At 46.8% G+C, this 22037-nt stretch overlaps 1 protein-coding gene across 2 annotated transcripts in view; it reads left to right on the plus strand.

Moving 5' to 3' along the window:
* Nucleotides 1-22037, plus strand: part of LOC126237331 (phosphatidylinositol 3,4,5-trisphosphate 3-phosphatase and dual-specificity protein phosphatase PTEN) — a 97596-nt gene that overhangs the window by 61742 nt on the left and 13817 nt on the right. For both annotated transcript variants that reach the window (XM_049947303.1, XM_049947302.1), the window contains one exon: nucleotides 1244-1406. In XM_049947303.1, coding sequence (XP_049803260.1) covers nucleotides 1244-1406 — 163 coding nt within the window. The remainder of the gene's footprint in view (nucleotides 1-1243; nucleotides 1407-22037) is intronic.

Genomic DNA, 22037 nt, shown 5'->3' on the forward strand with positions numbered 1-22037 from the left:
AGGAAAACATTGATTCCTGTGACATGAAAGTAGAGTTAAAGTGTATATTACCAGGGCAGACTTCATGAACTTCTCATTAAGATGGCTGGACTAGTGACTTAATGTTCTGTTACCTCCTTACCCATTCCCTGTCATCTTTTATCATTTAGACCTTCATTGCTTTTATTGTTGACTGGTTTTTCTCCCCGGTTGACTGCTCCTTCTCTTTTTCTGTTGCTGACTTTTCTCCTTTCATCCTTTCCTTTCCAGAAACTCCTCAGATTATTTCTTAACTATCCAGTTACCTTTATACCATTTCAAGTTTTCTAAACTCACCTATCGCTAGAATGTGATCGTCAGCTTGCTGTTCTAATTTTCTGTTGGCTTGGGATTCTGATGACTTTTCAGTTTTGCCACAAACATTCCACATGGGAAAAATATATCTAAAAACAAAGATGATGTGACTTACCGAACGAAAGCGCTGGCAGGTCGATAGACACACAAACACACACACAAAATTCAAGCTTTCGCAACAAACTGTTGCCACATCAGGAAAGAGGGAAGGAGAGGGAAAGACGAAAGGATGTGGGTTTTGGGAGAGGGTAAGGAGTCATTCCAATCCCGGGAGCGGAAAGACGTACCTTAGGGGGAAAAAAGGACGGGTATACGCGCGCGCGCACACACACACACACACACACACATATCCATCCACACATATACAGACACAAGCAGACATCTCACAAGCAGACATATTTAATCTGCTTGTGAGATGTCTGCTTGTGTCTGTATATGTGTGGATGGATATGTGTGTGTGTGCGCGAGTGTATACCCGTCCTTTTTTCCCCCTAAGGTAAGTCTTTCCGCTCCCGGGATTGGAATGACTCCTTACCCTCTCCCAAAACCCACATCCTTTCGTCTTTCCCTCTCCTTCCCTCTTTCCTGATGAGGCAACAGTTTGTTGCGAAAGCTTGAATTTTGTGTGCGTGTTTGTGTTTGTTTGTGTGTGTATCGACCTGCCAGCGCTTTCGTTCGGTAAGTCACATCATCTTTGTTTATATATATATATAATCTCCCTCTAAGTTCACATTCTCTCTGTGCTGGATGAAGGACTCACTGTTTCCTGAAAATTAGTATTTGTGATCATTTATTTGTGTTTATATCTGCTGCCATTTGGTACAATTTCTTTCTGTTGGCACTGTCATTTAATTTCGGAGATAAATTTGTCATATATTGAAATCAGACTCACTTTCATTTGCCATGGCAGGTGACACTTTACATGCGCCGTGTACCAAGTGACCTGTCAGCCAGTAAACTTTGGCAGCATACAGACATGCAGCAACGAACACATTTCCAGGACACCCCTAGTGAGTCCTCTGAGGCTGAATCCAGTGACTCAGAATCAGCAGAAGATGAAGACTGGGAATCTGGTAAGTAAATGGACACTATAAGCACTTATATTACTCTGGATTGACAGCACATATCTGTGCTACACCAAAACAATGAAGATTGCCTATACTGTGTTATTTTACTTGTATTAGTCAGTCTAATGTGAGAAATCTGACATTTTATGTATGACAAAAATCAAAAATGCATACCACTTCATCAAAATCCTTTCCAGATTTGGTTTGGTTTACGAAATCACAACTGTGCTTCAGTCAGAATTTGGTGTTAGACTGCGGATCATGTAGCTTAATAGCCAACAGCTAGAGATAAGAATGTGGGGTGATCATGATTAGAACCTTCTCTTTAACAAAAGTTTATTACTTTTCATTTTCTGTGTTTATAAGGCCCAATCAAAAAGTTTGTTTGTAGGCGTTGGTGCAGTGTATTATCCAACATAGTGTGACTCTGATGTGGGTATATAAGCACCAACATGTAGGCAAATGATCAGGATGGCAGTTGTCTTTCAAACATGTGTGCAGTGAATGTGGAAATGTGAATTATAGTGACACCAAATGTATCCAAACAGGGCCAACATAGTGTTACTCTTTTCTTGGCTGCTGAAAGACAAACACTGATAGAAATCCATCGGAGAATGAAGAATGTGTATGGGGCAGCATGCCTGTTAGAAACCACTATTGTGGAATGGTGCACCAAGGGGTGCTGTTGCTTCATAATAATGCGCATACTCCTAACACAAATATCATAATGCAGAACTTACGCCAACTCAAGTGGGGGACAATCAAGCCCCTGCCCTATTAGCTTGATCTCTCCCCATGCGATTATTAGGTCCCTTAGAAAAAGGCCTCAAAGGGTTGAGGATTCCTTTTGGATTAGGATGTGGAGCAGACAGCTATGGATTTTTTCCACACAGCAGGACACTGTGTTTCACCAAATGAGCGTCTCCAACCTGGTGCAATGGAGGGACGATTGCCTTGCATTGATTTTGCATGTTTGGCGTACTAATTCTGTACTGTATGGCCTTTAAACAAAAAACATTTTGGCTGTCTCCTTGTAGAATAATGCATTATAATGCTTACTACTGGTTTTGTAATGCTTCTTTGATAGTTTTCATTGAGAGAGGAGCACAACTCAACAACACTCCACTACCAATTATCAAAAATCATGTTAATACATCAAAAAGTTCTGAAATATGCCTACAATTTCTTTGCCGAAGTATGTGAAGTGCAATTATGTGATACTTTTATAAGAAATCTTTAACTGAATACAGAAAGTAGAACTTTCCTTGTACTACATGAGTGTAAGTAATTATGAAAACAAGCATTCCTTGTGGTGAAAGTACCTGCTGCCAAATGTGAGTTTTGTAGATTACTTAAGTGTAGACTGAGTGCTACTAGATTTGTCCTTATAAGTTATTCTGAATGGCTTCCTTACTAGCTTTCTACAACTCCCACTGGCTGTGTCAAATTTATTTAAAATAATTTTCAGATAGATTGTTAAGTTTTCAGAATTTAAATTAAGTATCTAAAAGAACAATTATGTGTAATGTCATTCGTACAATGGTTACTCTCCTATTAAGGGATTATCAACATCCTATACCTACAGTGTTAAATGTACAATATTGATGACTCATTATCTCAGAACTTTTGGCAGATAGATCTGAAATTTTTGGGAAGTATAGTTTCACTCCTTTTCTGATTACTGAACCAGAATCATAATACACAGACAAATAATTAGTTAGTTATGGTTTTTTTAAAATTTATGTTCAATTTTTTATACCACTTTTGCTTCTGTAAGTAAAAGACCATTATAAGTAGAAATGTTTTGGTGGTTCAGCAACAGTATACTGAGAGGTAACATAGTGGAAAATTAGATGTACATGTTTCTAATAGTTCCTGAGATAATGGGTGAATTTTTTTAAGAAAGTCATTTTCTAGAAGTAAAGTTTAATTGTTGCATTTGATATTAACTTAATACAGGCATGCTAGCTCCTAGAAACAGCCATGCCCATAATCATCTGTATCTGGATCCGGTTCTTGATGACCCTGCACACCTAAAAGCTTCTTTCTTTTCCCGCCTCTTGCTTCTTTAGTCATTTCCACTGCTGCACACTGGGCTTTCATGATCCTAAGTTGATCCATTCACTGGAAGGCTTACAATATGTTGGCTACTGGAGTGATACCCAGTTGCTCTAGTACCCTGATTCTTCCCTTACTACCATCATTAAATGTTATCACAAACACCCAAGCACAGTGTTTTCATTCCTACAAAGATATTTTTTGGTATGCAGGTCCAAATGACATTATTGAAAGCCTCATTCGGGTTTTGCATTTGACCATGGAGACATTTGGAAAGAGGGCCAGGATGAGCTGTCTTTCTGTATATTGGTTTAATAGCTTCCATCACTGCAGATGGTATCCATTTTTGTGCCTAAAATGTTTCTCTGTACCCACTTTTTGAGCTTTGTGGTGCTTGCACCATGAACCAGTAACAGGTGGCAAAGACCATATATAGCGGTATCATCAGTGGATAATTTGATAGCCCACACTGCTCTTTTCATCCCCTGCAGGTCATGTGTATTGTTTCTTATCACCATTTCATAATGTTGCTGGAGTTCATCAATGTTTTTGTCTGTAAGTCTTCCTTTACCGTTTAGAGTCTCCACAAAATGCATGTGCAATACTGATATTTCTGATTACACACTGCATCCAACTTCTTAACACAAACATTAACATAAATTCAAGGAATAAATAGCTGAAAATCACAGCCATAGTCTCCCCCAGGGGGTCCACACCTCTTTTGTGGATACGTGCGTAGCGAGCACGGGACCCCGAGCTAATGTGGCCCTCCTTCCTTTCCGGGCTGCATACCTTCCCTTTCCGCATCCTTCCCCATCCCCCATCTTCGCCCCCCCCCCCCCTCACCTCTGGCTCTTTCCTTCCCTTTCTCCCCCTCTGGGAGTATGGTTTGTGTGTATGTCCGGAGACGGACTCTCGAATCTGTTCCAAATTCTTTGCTTTCTCCGCTTGCAAGTCTTCGTCCATCCTCTGTCCTTCTCTTTTCCTTACCTCTTCTCTTTGCCCTTTTCTCCGCTGCGGTGTTTGAGACCCCTCTTCTTTCCTTTCCCTTTCTCTTTTTTCCTCCCTGTGTGTGTCTGAAGGCCGACCCACGCATTTCCATGCGTAGCTGGTGACGGGGTAACGCGTAATTCCCCGCCCCGGGTAGACGGGTAGGACACGTACGTACCCCCTGGTAACGGCCAGGCCCAGGGAGGGGTGATTACCCGAGCTGATACCTTCTGAAAGTGCCGATTGGTCCCTCCGTCCGTTTGTCGGGAGGTGTGACCTGAGGTGTGAACAATCACCTAAGGCGGGAGTGCCCTCAGAGAGGGCCCCCACAAGGGAAGAGCGCGCCATCGGAGACGCCGGTAATCATGGGGGATTCTTCCGCAATGGTTTCCTCAGCTTCCACTATGTCTGCTCACAAACGTAAGTTCACTGAGTCTCAGCCACAGTCAGTTCTTCCATCGTTGCCACAGTTCCTTGTTGTTTCTCGGTCTGACGAAGGTCACGACTTCTCCACGGTCTACCCTTTCATTATTCAGAAAGGTGTCGACGCAATTGCAGGTCCAGTAAAGTCTTGTTCCAGATTACGGAATGGCACCCTGTTGTTAGAAACAGTCAGTGCCCTCCAGGCCCAAAAATTGCTGCGTACCTCACTACTACACACTTTCCCTGTCCGGGTGGAACCGCACCGTACCTTAAATTCCTCGCGTGGAGTCGTTTATACACGCTCCCTCAATGGACTGTCTGACGAAGAAATTCAGCACTACCTGTCTGACCAGGGCGTAACGGCTGTTCATAGGGTTATGAAAAGGGTTGACACGAACATCATTCCAACCCGCACTGTCTTCTTGACATTTGACAAAGTTCAACTCCCATCGAAAATCAAAGCAGGCTATGAGATAATTTCCGTTCGCCCTTACGTCCCAAACCCTACGCGTTGCTATCGGTGTCAGCGGTTCAATCACACCAGCCAGTCCTGTTCCAATCTGGCCAAATGTGTTACGTGTGGCAAGGATGCCCATGAGGGTGCTTGTCCACCTCCACCCCCTTGCTGCATCAACTGTATGGGTGACCACGCTGCTTCCTCTCGAGATTGCCCCATTTTTAAAGACGAAAAGCTCATCCAGGAAATCAGAGTGAAGGAAAAGGTGTCGACCTTTGCTGCTCGAAAATTATTCACCAGTCGACAGCCCACCGTGCCTCAGACAGGAAAATACAGCACTGTCCTTGCTTCTCCTTGGCCAACAAAGGAAGCGGTCACGCAGACTTGCGACCTCACCTTTAGTACCACGGTCGTCAGATCGGCCAGCGCAAAGATCGCCCGTTCAACCTTACCACTTTCGCCTGCCCACTCTATGGCTCACCCTTCATCGGGTTCTGCTAAATCTCGAGCCCACAAGTCAGACACCAAGTCTTCAAAAAAAGAGCATACTCGTGAAGATTTTTTACGTACCCCAACTTCACAACCATCGGTTCCTCCTTCATCTAAACATATTTCCAAGAAGGCTAATAAGAAACCCAGTTCATCTCCTTCTCCGCCAAGGCGTGTCCCATCTACAGCACCACCTGGTGGAAATCGCCCTCGGCCGTCTTCTGTGTCGCCGAGGCGCACTGCTGACGGCCGATCAACCGGCCGTTCGCTGGTGGCAGGAGTTGCTCCTGAACAACCTATGGATCAGGATCTTCGGCTGAATGCCATTCCATGCTGTCGGTCACAAGCTCTGAGCAGTCGTTGAGTTGACGGCCACCTTGGTCACATTCCTCCCTTTTCTGTTCACCCTATGTCCATTATCCACTGGAATATCCGCGGCATTCGAGCCAATCGGGACGAATTGTCGATCCTCTTACGATCCTACTCCCGGTCATCTTCTGTCTTCAGGAAACAAAGCTGCGTCCCCATGACCGCTTTGTTCTCCCTCATTTTCAGTCCGTCCGATATGATCTCCCCTCTGTTGAAGGCACTCCAGCCCATGGAGGACTCATGATTCTTCTCCATGATACTCTTCATTATCACCCAATCCACTTAAACACTTCCTTCCAAGCTGTCGCTGTCCGTCTTTACATTTCTGGATATACCTTTTCTCTTTGTACTGTATACATTCCATCGTCCACACCAATGGCACGAGCTGATCTCCTTCATCTTCTTGGTCAGCTTCCACCCCCCTATTTGCTGGTTGGGGACTTCAATGCCCACCACCCGCTTTGGGGATCTCCACATCCTTGTCCACGTGGCTCACTATTGCTAGACGTCTTCCACCAAGCGGATGTAGTTTGCCTCAACACTGGGGTCCCTACATTTTTGTTTGCCTCCACGACAAATTTCTCTCACTTGGACCTTTCGGTCGGTACTGTTCTGCTAGCTCGGCGCTTCGAATGGTTCGCCCTTGACGATACACACTCGAGTGACCACTTTCCATGTGCCCTTCGACTGCAGCCTCAACTGCCATATATGCGCCCGCGACGCTGGAAGTTTGCCCTAGCCGATTGGACACTTTTTTCGTCTCTAGCGACATTTGATGACCATCACTTTCCCAGCGTCGACGATGAGGTCACACATATTACCGACGTTTTTCTTACAGCTGCGGAACGTTCAATACCACGCACCTCCGAATTGCCCCGGCGCCCCCCAGTTCCTTGGTGGAACGAGGCGTGCCGTGACGCAATACGTGAGCGGCAACGTGCTCTTCGCGTTTTCCGCCACCATCCTACTTTGGCCAACTGTATCCGCTATAAGCAGTTCCGTGCGCGATGCCGTCGCGTCATCCGCGATAGCAAGAAGGCAAGCTGGAAATTCTTTATTAGTTCATTTAACACCTTCACTCCCTCCTCGGAAGTTTGGAGTCGGCTTAGACGGTTATCAGGCGCGCCTAGTTTCTCCCCGGTCTCTGGGCTCACTGTCGCGCATGATACATTAGTGGACCCCGTTGCAATTTCTAACTCATTGGGTCAAGACTTTGCTGAGATTTCGAGCTCTTCAAATTACCCGCCAGCATTTCTCCCAAAGAAACGTGCAGCGGAAGTGCGACCTCTTGCTTTCTCCTCTCAAAATCGCGAAAGCTACAATACTGTTTTCTCCATGCGGGAACTCCAACATGCACTCTCTTCTTCTCGCTCCTCCGCCCCAGGACCGGATGGTATCCACGTCCAAAAGTTGCTGCATTTACCAACCCATAGTCTGCGTTACCTACTTCGCCTTTATAATCGAATTTGGACCGACAGTACTTTTCCCAGACGATGGCGGGAAGCTATCGTCGTTCCTGTTCCGAAACCTGGAAAGGACAAACATCTCCCCTCTAGCTATCACCCCATTTCTCTCACGAGTAGTGTATGTAAGGTTTTGGAGCATATGGTGAATTACCGTTTAGCTTGGTGGCTGGAGTCCCGAAGTCTTTTAACACCTGCCCAATGCGGATTCCGAAAGCATCGTTCTGCAGTTGACCATCTTGTTGCTCTCTCCACTTATGTCATGAACAATTTTCTCCGGAAACGCCAAACAGTAGCAATATTTTTTGATCTGGAGAGAGCATACGATACCTGTTGGAGGACAGGCATCCTCCGCACACTGTTCTCTTGGGGGCTTTCGAGGCCGGCTGCCCCTTTTTCTTCGCGAATTTATGGCAGAGCGCACATTTAGAGTGCGGGTGAACACTGCTCTCCCGTACTTTCTCCCAAGAAAATGGGGTACCCCAGGGCTCCGTGCTGAGTGTTGTACTGTTTGCCATTGCCATAAATCCAATTATGGATTGTCTCCTTCCTGATGTCTCGGGCTCCCTCTTTGTGGACAATTTTGTGATCTACTACAGCTCTCAACAGACCAGCCTTCTTGAATGACGTCTTCAAGGATGTCTCGATCGCCTCCACTCTTGGAGCATCGAAACCGGCTTCTGTTTTTCTCCCAGTAAGACCGTTTGTGTTAATTTTTGGCGACGTAAGGAGTTTCTTCCACCCTCCTTACATCTAGGACCTGTCAACCTTCCGTTTTTGGACGTCGCTAAAGTCTTGGGTCTTATGTTTGACAGAAAACTGTGCTGGTCCTCCCAAGTTTCCTATCTTTCGGCTCGCTGTCTGCGATCCATCAATACCCTCTGTGTCCTGAATGGTACCTCCTGGGGAGCGGACCGAGTGGTCCTTCTCCACCTCTATCGCGCCTTAGTGCACTCGAAATTGGACTACGGAAGCATAGTTTACTCCTCTGCTCGACCGTCTATTCTTCGTCGTCTCGACTCTATCCACCACCGTGGATTACGTTTAGTGTCTGGAGCTTTTTACACCAGCCCTGTGGAAAGCCTTTATGCTGAGACTGCTGAACCTCCGCTGTCCAATCAGCGAGCAGTCCTTCTGAGTCGGTATGCTAGCCATCTGTCTTCCATGCCTGCTAATCCAGCCCATGACCTTTTTTTCGACGCCTCCTTTGATGTAGGGTACGCAGGCCGCCCTTCTTCCCTACTACCACCGGGAGTCCGCTTCCGTCAACTTCTCCATTCTCTTTCCTTTCGCTTTCCTAAAACCTTCTTGACAACTTGGGGTACAGCACCGCCTTGGCTCCGTCCCCGGATCTGCCTGCTACGTGACCTTTGTCAATTTCCCAAGGATGGTACCCCTTCACTTGTTTATCGTCGGGTATTTGCTGCTCTATGTGCACAAATGAAGGAAGCCACATTTATTTACACTGATGGCTCGAAAACATCGTTAAGTGTAGAGAGTGCCTATATTGTTGGCGACACCCCAAATCAATTTCGGCTTCCCAACCAGTGTTCGGTTTATACTGCGGAGCTTTACGCTGTTCTCCAGGCTGTCCACTACATCCGCCGCCATCAGCGGATACAATATGTTATCTGCTCAGATTCTCTCAGCTCTCTCCTCAGTCTCCAAGCTCTTTACCCTGTCCACCCTCTGGTCCACCGGATTCAGGACTGTCTGCGCTTACTCCACCTGGAGGGCGTTTCGGTGGCGTTCCTCTGGCTCCCAGGACACGTTGGAATCTGTGGAAATGAGGCGGCCGATATAGCAGCCAAGGCTGCAGTCTCTCTTCTTCGGCCAGCTATTCAATCGATTCCCTTCACCGATCTACAGAGCATTTTATGTCGTCGAGTTGTTCTTTTATGGCACGCCCATTGGTCGACACTTCCCCATAATAAATTGCGGGACGTGAAAGCTCTTCCTTGTGCTTGGACCTCTTCCTCCCGAATGCGTCGTCGGGAGGAGGTAATTTTAACTAGACTCCGGACTTTTTAGCCATCGACATCTTTTAAGTGGTGATCCTCCCCCACTCTGTCCCCACTGCTCTCAGCTGTGGACGGTAAGACACCTTAAAAAAAAAAAAAAAACCATAGTTCCTGTGATTTGTGATAATTAAGGAAGTAAGAGCAGAATGCCAGGATGTTTTTATATGCACACTATTAATTTTGAAATAATAAAAGCTGCACTTCCGATTGGAATTAATTGACAAATGACGCATCAAATTATTCAGGAGAGATCAGTTATTATTAAGAGATAATAACTCGAAAATGTCACACTCTGACCATTTTCATCACACACATATTCCCCTTAAAGTAGGAGAACAAACTGCCCACAGAAATAAAATGTTAACAAAATATTATAGCTATGCACAATACTTCACTCCTGTCAATTACTCAGGATAATAGTGTAGAACATTATTCCGCCTGTATTTTGTGTGTTTTGTTTATGACTATCAGTCTTGTCCTGACAATAGAACAGTTTGAAGATAAAGTGGTATACTGAGAATAAATGTGCTGTGGCTGCCGAGACATCAGAAACATACCACGTTAACATGGCTATAAGATTACCCTCTCTTTTTAAACATACTTATCTGCCTAAAATAAGTTAGCATTCTAAACTTATGCCATTTACTGTATACATTTCTAAGCTTATGCCATTAACTGTATACGTTTTGGTAATAAAATGAGAAATAAAATAAACAAAAATAAATGGCTTACAATAATTTTTATTTTCACTTCTTTTTTGCTTACTGTTAAGCAATCAGATTTTTGTAATTTGTGTATTTGTGGTTAGGTGAAGTTGAACTCAAGGCAGTTGAGGCAACTCTCAAATTTTTGAGACATTCGACTTTGAAGGTTTCAGGGCACCTCTAATATGCTAAAGCAGGGATTCTCAAACTTTTCCTCTGATGGAACACTTGGAGAATCCTGGTACTTTGATGGGATACTTTTTGGTTTTGAAGGCTAGAAAATTAAAAAAAAATCAGAGTAACTTGCTTTGTTGAATGATTACTTCAGTTTTAAATCATTATTAATAACACAAAAAACCTAATAAAACTTTAAAAAAAATTGTATCACAAAGTGTAGCGAAAAAAACACCATATTGTTAAGTTTATCGCAGAGCAGGTATTCACTTCCAGTGGAACACCAGAGTTCCACGGAACACAGTTTTCCCTAAAGTAGACAGGCAGTGTGGCTCTGTGGTGGAATTCCCACATGTTACTTACAGCTCCTGTGTTCGATTCCTGGTGGTGTATATTTTTAAACAAAGGTGGATGTTCCACGAACATGTCCATCAAGCGTGAAACACATAAAGGTGGAAAAAAGTCAGTATCACTCAAGACTGATAATCAGTGGATTGAGTCTTGTTTCGGTCATTATTTTTTTAGTTTTTTTATTCTTCTATTGAGTTCCAACACCTAAGACCTTAAATATATAATTCATCAAATATATGCTAATTAATGCTTATCAAATTGTGCATTTTTCATAAAAATGACACCACCTTGCTTCTATTAACATATGACGTGTTAAAATCTTTTTTCATTGCAAATTCTTGATTACTGAAGTTTTACTGGAGATTATTAATAAGGATTGCTTATCATCATCATAATCATCATCATTTAAGACTGATTATGCCTTTCAGCGTTCAGTCTGGAGCATAGCCCTTTTATAAAATTCCTCCATGATCCCCTATTCAGTGCTAACATTTGTGCCTCTTCTGATGTTAAACCTATTACTTCAAAATCATTTCCCCCTGCGGGTTCGGGGGTTAGAATAGGCCCGCGGTATTCCTGCCTGTCGTAAGAGGCGACTAAAAGGAGTCTCAAACGTTTCGGCCTTAATGTGATGGTCCCCATTAGGGTTTGACCTCCATTTTTCCAAATTCCGCAGAAGTACGAGCCTTTTGGGGAAGGACACCTTACGTGGTGCCCATGAGTCCTCTGTGCCCTAAGAGCTTTGCACTCTTGATCGCCTTGGCGTCGTCCCTGCACCCTCCATCGCTCATTTTGGGCTTACGCAGCTGATGGATTGTGCAAGTTACGCCCTTAGTGCGCCACCATCTGCACCCACGATACCTATGGACTTCCCATGGCACCCAAAATCCAGCACGGTAGCCAGCCCGTTGTGGTGGGGTCGTCATGTACCCTCTAGGTTGTAGCCCCCTGACAACACAGGGATCGTACTGCCGATGCCTGAGCTGACACCTCCCCACGTAAGCCAAGGAGTAGATGCCCGTCTCTCTGGGGCATCAGGACTCCCGGCAACGGCCATCCTGCCAGGTGGCCTTTGCTGTGGCTGGGTGGCGCCCGTGGGGAGAGCCCCTGGTCGGAGTGGGTGGCATCGGGGCGGATGCCCCGCAATGAAGCGGGTGAAGTCTCAATCCGGTGGTCGCACGACCGCCAACGTCTCTAAGCGTGGTAAGACAGAATTTAATGCTGTGACATATAACCCCAAATCGTTCCCTTCCCTAGCCACGCCATGGGAGGAACGTAGGGCTGCGGACAGACAGGAGCCGTATTCACCGCGATACCTAGTGTGCAGCAGAACCGATGGGGATTCGTTTTTGGGGACTAAGCCTCTCTTCTTTGTTCACCATCTTGAAGATAAGTTTGGGGAAGTGGCATCTGTTTCCAAAATGAGGAGCGGGGCTATTTTGATACAAGCAGTTTCATCTGCACAGTCACGGGCGTTACTCGCCTGTGAGAAGCTCGGTGACATCCCCGTTCATGTCACTCCCCATAAGTCCTTAAATTTGGTCCAGGGGATTATCTTTCATAAAGATCTTCTGCTACAGTCTGATGACGAGCTACGGGAGAACCTGGCACGACGAGGTGTGCACTTTGTCCGTCGTGTCTTTAAGGGGCCCAAGGATAATAGGGTCGCTACCGGTGCCTTCATCCTGGCCTTTGAGGGTGACTGCTTGCCTGAGAAGGTCAAGGTCATGATCTACCGGTGCGATGTTAAGCCCTATGTCCCACCCCCTATGCGATGTTTCCAGTGCTGGAAGTTCGGACATATGTCCTCCAGATGCACTGCCAGCCCCACGTGTCGTGATTGTGGACGACCTTCCCATCCTAATGCTCCATGTGCTCCGCCTCCCACCTGCGTTAACTGTGGGGAGCATCATTCTCCCTGCTCGCCAGACTGTGCAGTCTACCAACGAGAGCGGAAGATACAAGAAATTAAGACCCTGGACCGTTTAACTTACCAAGAGGCAAGGAAGAAGCTCGAACGGATCAACCCCACATCTATGTTGAGAAGTTATGCTGCTGCAACTCTGCCGCCACCAGTTCCTGCAACGACTCCCTTCTCAGTTGGCCCACAGAACGGTAAAGTTACGCCTGCCCCACCACTAGTAGGGTCCACACTCTCTTCCACTGCTCCCAAAACACCCGGTTTGGGAGCAGTGGACCCCAAACAACTGGGGACATCCATCCCCACCTCTCAGCCGGAGAGGCGTCAGCCTCCTCCGACTGCTCAGCCGGAGAGGCAAGCGTCTCTTCCGGCTCCTCAGCTGGAGAAGCAACAGCCTTCTCCGGCTGCTCAGCCGGAGAGGCAACAGCCTCCTCAGGCCTCACTCGTTCGGAAGGGATCCCTTGGGGGAGTCCCTTCGAAGGATTTTACCAGTGTCTCGCAAGACGCTAGCCAGTGGCTGAGGAAGCCACCAGCTGCTGGTCGAAGGGCTTCACGCTCTTCCTCTGTTCCTGACAATGCATCAGGAAAGCCCTCCCAGCATGCGAACCCTCCTCCCAAAGACAAGAGAGAGAAGAGGAAGCTCTCTAAGAAGCCTAAAGACCCGGTGGTTCCCGCGCCAACGCTTCCTGTCAGCTCAGCCTCTGAGGATGAGGTCGAGCTCTTTGCGTCCCCTGATGACCTGGATCTCGCCGTCTCAGATACGATGGCAGCTGCGACGTCAGTCACTCAGTCGGTGGCAGCATGTGACCCTGCGACGTAATTCGCTTTTTCAGTTCCTTAATGCCCCTACAGGACACACTTTGTACAATCCTCCAGTGGAATTGTGGCGGTTATTTTAGCCATCTCCCTGAGCTACGACAGCTTCTCAGCATGACACCTGCATTCTGCATTGCCCTCCAGGAAACCTGGTTCCCGGCAATGCGGACCCCTGTCCTTCGTGGATACAGGGGTTATTACTGCAACCGTAGCACCTACAATTGTGTGTCAGGTGGTGCCTGCGTGTATGTCCTTACCTCTGTATATAGTGCTCCTGTGCCCCTTCAAACATCATTGGAAGCTGTGGCTGTACGTGTAAGGACTACCCAGGACATAACCGTCTGCAGTGTCTATCTCCCTCCAGGTGGTACAGTCTCCCTGACCGACTTGGCTGCACTTGTCGCCCAACTCCCCACGCCTTTTCTTCTCCTGGGGGATTTTAACGCCCACAATCCCCTGTGGGGTGGAACGAAGGTTACTGGCCGAGGCAGAGAGGTCGAGAATCTCATCTCCCAACTCGACCTCTGCCTCTTAAACACTGGCGCTGCCACACATTTCAGTGTGGCGCATGGCACGTTCTCGGCCATCGATCTGTCGTTGTGCAGCCCAGGGCTTGTACCATCGGTCCACTGGAGAGTCCATGACGACTTGTGTGGTAGTGACCATTTTCCGATCTTCCTTTCACTACCACAGTGTCGCTCCCTTGCACGCTCGCCTAGATGGGCATTTAGCAAGGCAAACTGGGACACGTTCTCCTCTGCTGCCACTGTTGAATCTCTCCCCCATGGTACCATCGATGTGGCGGTTGAGACACTGACTGCAGCGATTGTTTCCGCTGCGGAACGTACCATTCCTCGTTCGTTAGGGTGCCCCCGGCGAAAGTCAGTGCCTTGGTGGTCTCCAGAGGTCGCTGACGCCATTAAAGAACGTCGACGGGCTCTTCAGCGACATAAGCGGCACCCGTCTTTGGAGAACCTCATTGTCTTCAAACGTCTCTGTGCACTGGCACGGCGGCTCATCAAGAGGCGGAAACAGGAGTGCTGGGAGAGGTACGTTTCCACCATTGGTTCCCGTACTTCACCCTCCCAGGTGTGGATGAAGATTCGGCGCCTCTTTGGATTGCAGCACTCTACAGGTGTCGCAGGGCTTATCATCAACGGGGCGGTATCCACCGATGCCGATGCAATCGCCGAGCATTTCGCTCAGCACTATGTTCGGGCCTCTGCGTCGGGGAATTACCCGCCCGCGTTTCGCGCGCTCAAACGCCGAGAGGAAGGCAAACGGCTTTCCTTTGCTTCTCGCCACCCTGAGGCGTATAACGCCCCATTTAGTTTGTGGGAACTCCAGAGCGCCCTGGCACAGTGCCCTGATACAGCCTCTGGGCCGGATGGCATCCACAATCAGATGCTCAAACACCTTTCCCCGGACTGTCAGCGGTGTGTTCTTGCCCTCTTCAACCGCATGTGGGGCGATTGTGTCTTTCCGTCGCAGTGGCGGGAGAGTACCGTCATTCCGGTGCTGAAGCCTGGTAAGGACCCGCTTCATGTAGATAGCTATCGGCCCATCAGCTTGACAAATACTCTGTGCAAGCTATTGGAACGTATGGTGAGTCGTCGGCTGTGTTGGCTGCTCGAGTCTCGGGGTCTTCTGGCTCCATGCCAGAGCGGCTTCCGTCAGGGCCGTTCTGCCGCCGATACTTTGGTCTTTCTTGAGTCTGCAATCCGCACTGCTTTTTCCAGGCGCCAACACCTCGTCTCCGTCTTTTTCGATCTCTCCCGAGCATATGACACGACGTGGCGGCACCATATTCTCGCCACATTGCACGGGTGGGGTCTCCGGGGCTCTCTCCCCATTTTTATTCAGAATTTTTTATCTGTTCGGACATTCCGCGTTTTAATTGGCACATCCCATAGTTCGCTTCATATCCAGGAGAACGGAGTTCCACAGGGCTCTGTATTGAGCGTGCCCCTTTTCCTTGTGGCCATTAATGGCCTTGCAGCAGCAGTAGGGTCGTCTGTCTCACCCACGTTATATGCTGACGATTTCTGCATCTTTTTCAGCTCCTCCACCATTGGTGTTGCAGAACGTCGGTTGCAGGGAGCCATACGCAAGGCGCAGGCGTGGGCCCTAGCCCATGGGTTTCAGTTTTCCCCTGCGAAGACTTGTGTTATGCACTTTTGTCGGCGTCGAACTGTCCATCCCCACCCTGAGCTCTATCTTCAGGATGCCATGCTCAGGGTTGTTGACACTTACCGTTTTCTGGGATTGCTGTTCGATGCCCGGCTTACTTGGCTTCCACATATTCGTCAGCTCAAGCGTCAGTGCTGGCAGCATCTGAATGCCCTCCGCTGCCTCAGCAACACCACTTGGGGTGCAGATCGTCACACGCTGCTGCAGCTCTACAAAGCCCTTGTGCTGTCCCGGCTTGATTATGGGAGTGTGGCGTATGGCTCAGCGTCGCCCTCAGCGTTACAACTGCTGGACCCCATTCACCACTGTGGGGTTCGACAGGCGACAGGGGCATTCCGCACCAGTCCTGTCAATAGCCTACTTGCTGAGGCTGGGGTTCCTCCGCTCCACATTCGACGTCTACAACTCTTAGTCAACTATGCTGCCCACGTCCGTTGTTCTCCCCGTCACCCTAACTACCGTCTCCTTTTCGCCGATGCGGCAGTCCATATTCCACGCCGGCGGCCGCGATCAGGCCACGCAATTGGGATCCGTGTTCGGTCACTCCTTAGTGAACTCGAGTCTTTGCCTCTTCCATCTGCTTTTCAGGTCCGCCCACATACACCACCTTGGTGTCTTCGTCGGCCGCAGCTTCGGCTGGAACTTTCCCGATGGCCAAAAGATTCAGTTCCTCCTGCAGTCTTGCGCCGCCGATTCCTTGCTCTCCTTGGCGCATTCCATGACTCGGAGGTTCTCTATACCGATGGCTCGATGGTTGATGGCCGTGTGGGGTACGCTTATGCTCATGCGGACTATGTAGACCAGCGCTCCTTGCTGGAAGGCTGCAGTGTTTACACCGCAGAGCTAACAGCCATTTTTCGTGCCCTTGAGCATATTCGTACCAGCACTGGCGAGTCTTTTGTCATTTGCAGTGACTCACTCAGTAGTCTCCAGGCTCTTGACCAGTGCTACCCACGCCATCCCATTGTTGTTGCCATCCAGGAGTCCGTTCATGGTATTGAACAGCGTGGACGTTCAGTGGTGTTCATATGGACCCCGGGACACGTTGGGATAGCGGGAAACGAACACGCCGACAAGTTAGCTAAAGAAGCCACCCGCAAACTGCCGTTGGAGATCGGCCTCCCGGCAACTGATCTCCGCTCGGTGTTATGCCGTCGGGTCCTTGGGATGTGGGCAGACGAATGGCGCACTCTGTCTGCCCCCAACAAGTTGCGGCAGGTCAAGGAGACAACGACTGTGTGGGGTTCCTCAATGCGGGCCTCTCGCAGGGATTCTGTTGTTCTGTGTAGGCTCCGCATTGGCCACTCTTGGCTGACGCATGGTCATCTGCTGCGTCGAGAGGACCCCCCTCATTGTCGCTGTGGTGCGAATATGACGGTGGCCCACATATTGTTGGACTGTCCTCTTTTAACCGCCATCAGGCGATCTTTTAACCTCCTGGGTGATTTAACATCTCTTTTGGGTGATGATGTCTCTATGGCAGATCGTGTTTTAAGTTTTATTCGAGCAAGTGGCTTTTATAGGTCCCTCTAATTTTATTGCGTCACCCTCTTGTGTACTGTATATTTTACTTCGTTTTGTGTTTTAATTTGACTCCACCCTAATCTTTTAGGCTGGTGGTTTTAACGTGTTGCAGAGTGGCTGGCTCATTCTATTATTTTCGTGATCAGCCAGCCACAGTCCTCTGCTGTGCAGTTTTAATTCCTTCTGCCTTTCTTCTCTATGTTGTTTTTGTTGCTGTGCTCCGTTTTCCATGGTTCTTTATTATTGACCTTGGGGATTTTCTTCCCCTGGGATTTTTATCTTCTGCTTCGAATGCTTATGGATGGTTTCCCTGTGCTCTGTGTGTTTGTGAAACAAGGGACCGATGACCTTTGTAGTTTGGTCCCTTTAATCCTCAACCCAACCAACCAACCAAAATCATTCTCAACCGAATCCAAGTACCTTCTCCTTGGTCTGCCCTGACTCCTCCTACCCTCTACTGCTGATCCCATGAGTCTCTTGGGTAACCTTGGTTCTCCCATGTGTGTAACATGACCCCACCATCTAAGCCTGTTCGCCCTGACTGCTACATCTATAGAGTTCATTACCAGTTTTTCTTTGATTTCCTCATTGTGGACACCCTCCTGCCATTGTTCCCATCTACTAGTACCTGCAATCATCCTAGCTACTTTCATATCTGTAACCTCAACCTTGTTGATAAGGTAACCTGAATCCACCCAGCTTTCGCTCCCATACAACAAAGTTGGTCGAAAGATTGAACGGTGCACAGATAACTTAGTCTTGGTACTGACTTCCTTCTTGGAGAAGAGAGTAGATCGTAGCTGAGCGCTCACTGCATTAGCTTTGCTACACCTCGCTTCCAGTTCTTTCACTATGTTGCCATCCTGTGAGGATATGCATCTTAAGTACTTGAAACCGTCCACCTGTTCTAACTTTGTTCCTCCTATTTGGCACTCAATCCGTTTATATCTCTTTCCCACTGACATTACTTTCGTTTTGGAAATGCTAATCTTCATACGATAGTCCTTACATTTCTGATCCAGCTCTGAAATATTACTTTGCAAACTTTCAATCGAATCTATCATCACAACTAGGTCATCTGCATATGCAAGACTGCTTATTTTGTGTTCACATATCTTAATCTCACCCAGCCAGTCTATTGTTTTCAACATATGATCCATAAATAATATGAACAACAGTGGAGACAGGTTGCAGCCTTGTCTTACCCCTGAAACTACTCTGAACCATGAGCTCAATTTACCGTCAACTCTAACTGCTGCCTGACTATCCATGTAAAGACCTTTAATTGCTTGCAAAAGTTTGCCTCCTATTCCATAATCTCGTAGAACAGACAATAACTTCCTCCTAGGAACGCTGTCATATGCCTTTTCTAGATCTATAAAGCATAGATACAATTCCCTGTTCCACTCATAACACTTCTCCATTATTTGCCGTAAGCTAAAGATCTGGTCCTGACAACTTCTAAGAGGCCTAAACCCACACTGATTTTCATCCAGTTGGTCCTCAACTAATACTCGCACTTTCCTTTCAACAATACCTGAGAAGATTTTACCCACAATGCTGATTAAAGAGGTACCTCTGTAGTTGTTACAATCTTTTCTGTTTCCATGTTTAAAGATTGGTGTGATTACTGCTTTTGTCCAGTCTAATGGAACCTGTCCCAACTCCCAGGCCATTTCAATTATCCTGTGTAGCCATTTAAGACCTGCTATTTCACTGTATTTGATGAGTTCCGACTTAATTTCATCCACCCCAACTGCTTTATTGCACTGCAATCTATTGACCATTTTCTCCACTTCCTCAAATGTGATCCTATTTCCATCATCATTCCTATCCCATTCTACCTCGAAATCTGAAACATTACTAATCGTATTTTCACCTACATTGAGCAACTCTTCAAAATATCCCCTCCATCTGCCCAAGGCGTCCACAGGATTCACCAGCAGTTTCCCTGACCTGTCCAAAATACTTGTCATTTCCTTCTTACCTCCCTTTCGAAGACTGCTAATTACACTCCAGAATGGTTTTCCAGCAGCTTGACCCATAGTCTCCAACCTGTTTCCAAAGTCTTCCCAAGATTTCTTCTTGGATGCTGCAATTATCTGTTTGGCTTTGTTTCTTTCTTCAACATAACTTTCTCTGTTTACCTGAGTTCTAGTATGTAGCCATTTTTGATACGCCCTCTTTTTCCTTTTACAGGCTGCCTTGACTGTGTCATTCCACCAAGCTGTTTGCTTCATCCTACTTTTACACACTACTGTTCCAAGACATTCTTTAGCCACTTCTAGTACTGTGTCCCTGTACCTTGTCCATTCCTTTTCCAATGACTGCAATTGACTGCATTCAACTAACTGGTACCTTTCTGAGATCGCTGTTATGTACTTGTGCCTGATTTCCCTATCCTGAAGTTTCTCCACTCTTATCCTCGTACATATGGACCTGACCTCCTGCACTTTCGGCCTCACATTCCCAATTTCACTGCAGATTAAATAATGATCAGTGTCATCAAAGAATCCCCTGAATACACGTGTGTCCCTCACAGCCTTCCTGAATACCTGATCTGTTATTATATAGTCAATGACAGATCTGGTTCCCCTGCCTTCCCAAGTATACCGGTGAATGTTCATATGTTTAAAAAAGGAGTTTGTGATTATGAAGCCCATACTGGCACAGAAATCCAAGAGTTGTTTCCTGTTCCTGTTGGCCTCCATATCCTCTCCAAATTTACCCGTAACCTTTTCATACCCTTCTGTTCGATTTCCAATCCTGGCATTAAAATCACCCATGAGCAGAACACTGTCCTTGTCCTTTACTCTAACAACTACATCACTGAGTGCGTCATAAAAACTATCCATCTTATCTTGAGCTGTCCCTTCACAATGCAAATGTACTGACACAATCCTAATTTTCTTGCTAGACACTGTCAAATCTATCCACATCAGTCGTTCGTTTACATATCTTATTGCAACTACGCCGGGTTCCATTTCTTTCCTGATGTAAAGCCCTACACCCCATTGTGCTATTCCTGCTTTGACTCCTGACTGGTAGACCTTGTATTCTCCCACTTCCTCTTCTTTCTCACCCCTTACCCGAATGTCACTAACAGCTAAAACGTCCAGCCCTATCTTACTTGCAGCCTCTACCAGCTCTACCTTCTTCCCAGAGTAGCCCCCATTGACATTAATAGCTCTCCATCTCATTACCATTTGTTTGCCAAGTCGTATCTTAGGAGTCCCTGGTTTGTCAGAGGTGGGACTCCGTCACCTCCAAAGGTCCGAGGCATTTTGCTCTGATTGTTGCCAGCATCATATTTAAAGTACCAGGGAAGCAGGTTGCTAGCCTTACTTGCCCCAAGTCCCATTGGGTTTTACCCCTAACGGTTGATGGACTAACCGGTGGATTTGGTAGTCTTTGCCATATGAGCACAAAGGTGACCACGACTCAGAATATGTCCAAGGTGCCCCGCCTTATTCCAAAGTAACTGCTATCCCGACTGTCGGGACCACTTACTTGGCCACTCATACGTTGCCCGTGGTTCATGAACTAGGACATGACTACAGGAACCCACACCATGAACCACAAGGATTGCTTAAATCAAAGAAAATCATACACACAAAAAATTAAAATTTTTCATCTTTATGTATTTTATTCTTCATGGAAGAACTCATGGAACGTGCAACTTTGTTTAAAATTTACCACGTGTGGGAACTTAACAGAGGTCACCCACGTGGTAGGCGAGCATTCCACTACAGGGCCATGTGCCCCCATCGAAAAAAAGACCTTATATTGGGTATTATAGACATTTAGGAAACTTCAGTGTTGATTTTTCTCAAGAATTTTTGATGGCTGCATCTAACAGCTTTGGCAAATTGATTCTGAGTTCTGTGCTTAGTTTACCATAAATATAAAAATTACAGAAATCTGATTGTCATGTAGTTTCCGTGTGAGTAAGTAGTTGAGTGACTGGTCTGTGGTACCACTACTGATGATGATGATGATGACGATGATGACGAAGTATCAGAAAATCTTTTCCCTATTTTTATTAGCCTATATAAGGTACATACAGGTAATTACCGATATACGTGCTAATCTAGATACCTAACACTCTTTTTTTCCACAGTACCCACACCAGTTCAGCTATTTGTCATCTCGCAGCACTAAATTTTGTATGGACATGTGGCAGAATTCATTCAGCTGACTGTGGAACCATCGTAGGACTGCTGCTTTAATTCTGGGGTGAAATGCAGTACCCACATTTCACCGCCAGTAACAATGCAGTCAGGAAATTGTCACCCTCCTCGGAATACCGTTGCAGATGATTGAGCGAAGCAATAATTTGTTTGCCTATCATCATATCTGCCAACAGCTTTGGCATCCACTGAGTTGAAACCATCCAGTATCCTAAGGGCCCATGAACAGTGACATAGACACTACCATACGAAATGCTGAGACACTAGGAAATGTCCTTGAGGTGCACACGCAGATCAGTTTTCGCCATTGCATACACGCAAGATAAGTTGTCATCAGTCACTGAACCCCGTGACCTTCCTGAGCTCTCATTTTCGCACAAGTCTTCACACATTTTGCCAACTCACAACACCAACACATCAAACTTCTCAAAGTGAGACATTTTTCTCCATACGTTCACTGCAGCATTTCACAGTGGTTTTCAGTGGGCATTTGTCCC

Source organism: Schistocerca nitens, chromosome 2 (assembly GCF_023898315.1).
Source record: "Schistocerca nitens isolate TAMUIC-IGC-003100 chromosome 2, iqSchNite1.1, whole genome shotgun sequence".
NCBI classification, from domain to species: domain Eukaryota; kingdom Metazoa; phylum Arthropoda; class Insecta; order Orthoptera; family Acrididae; genus Schistocerca; species Schistocerca nitens.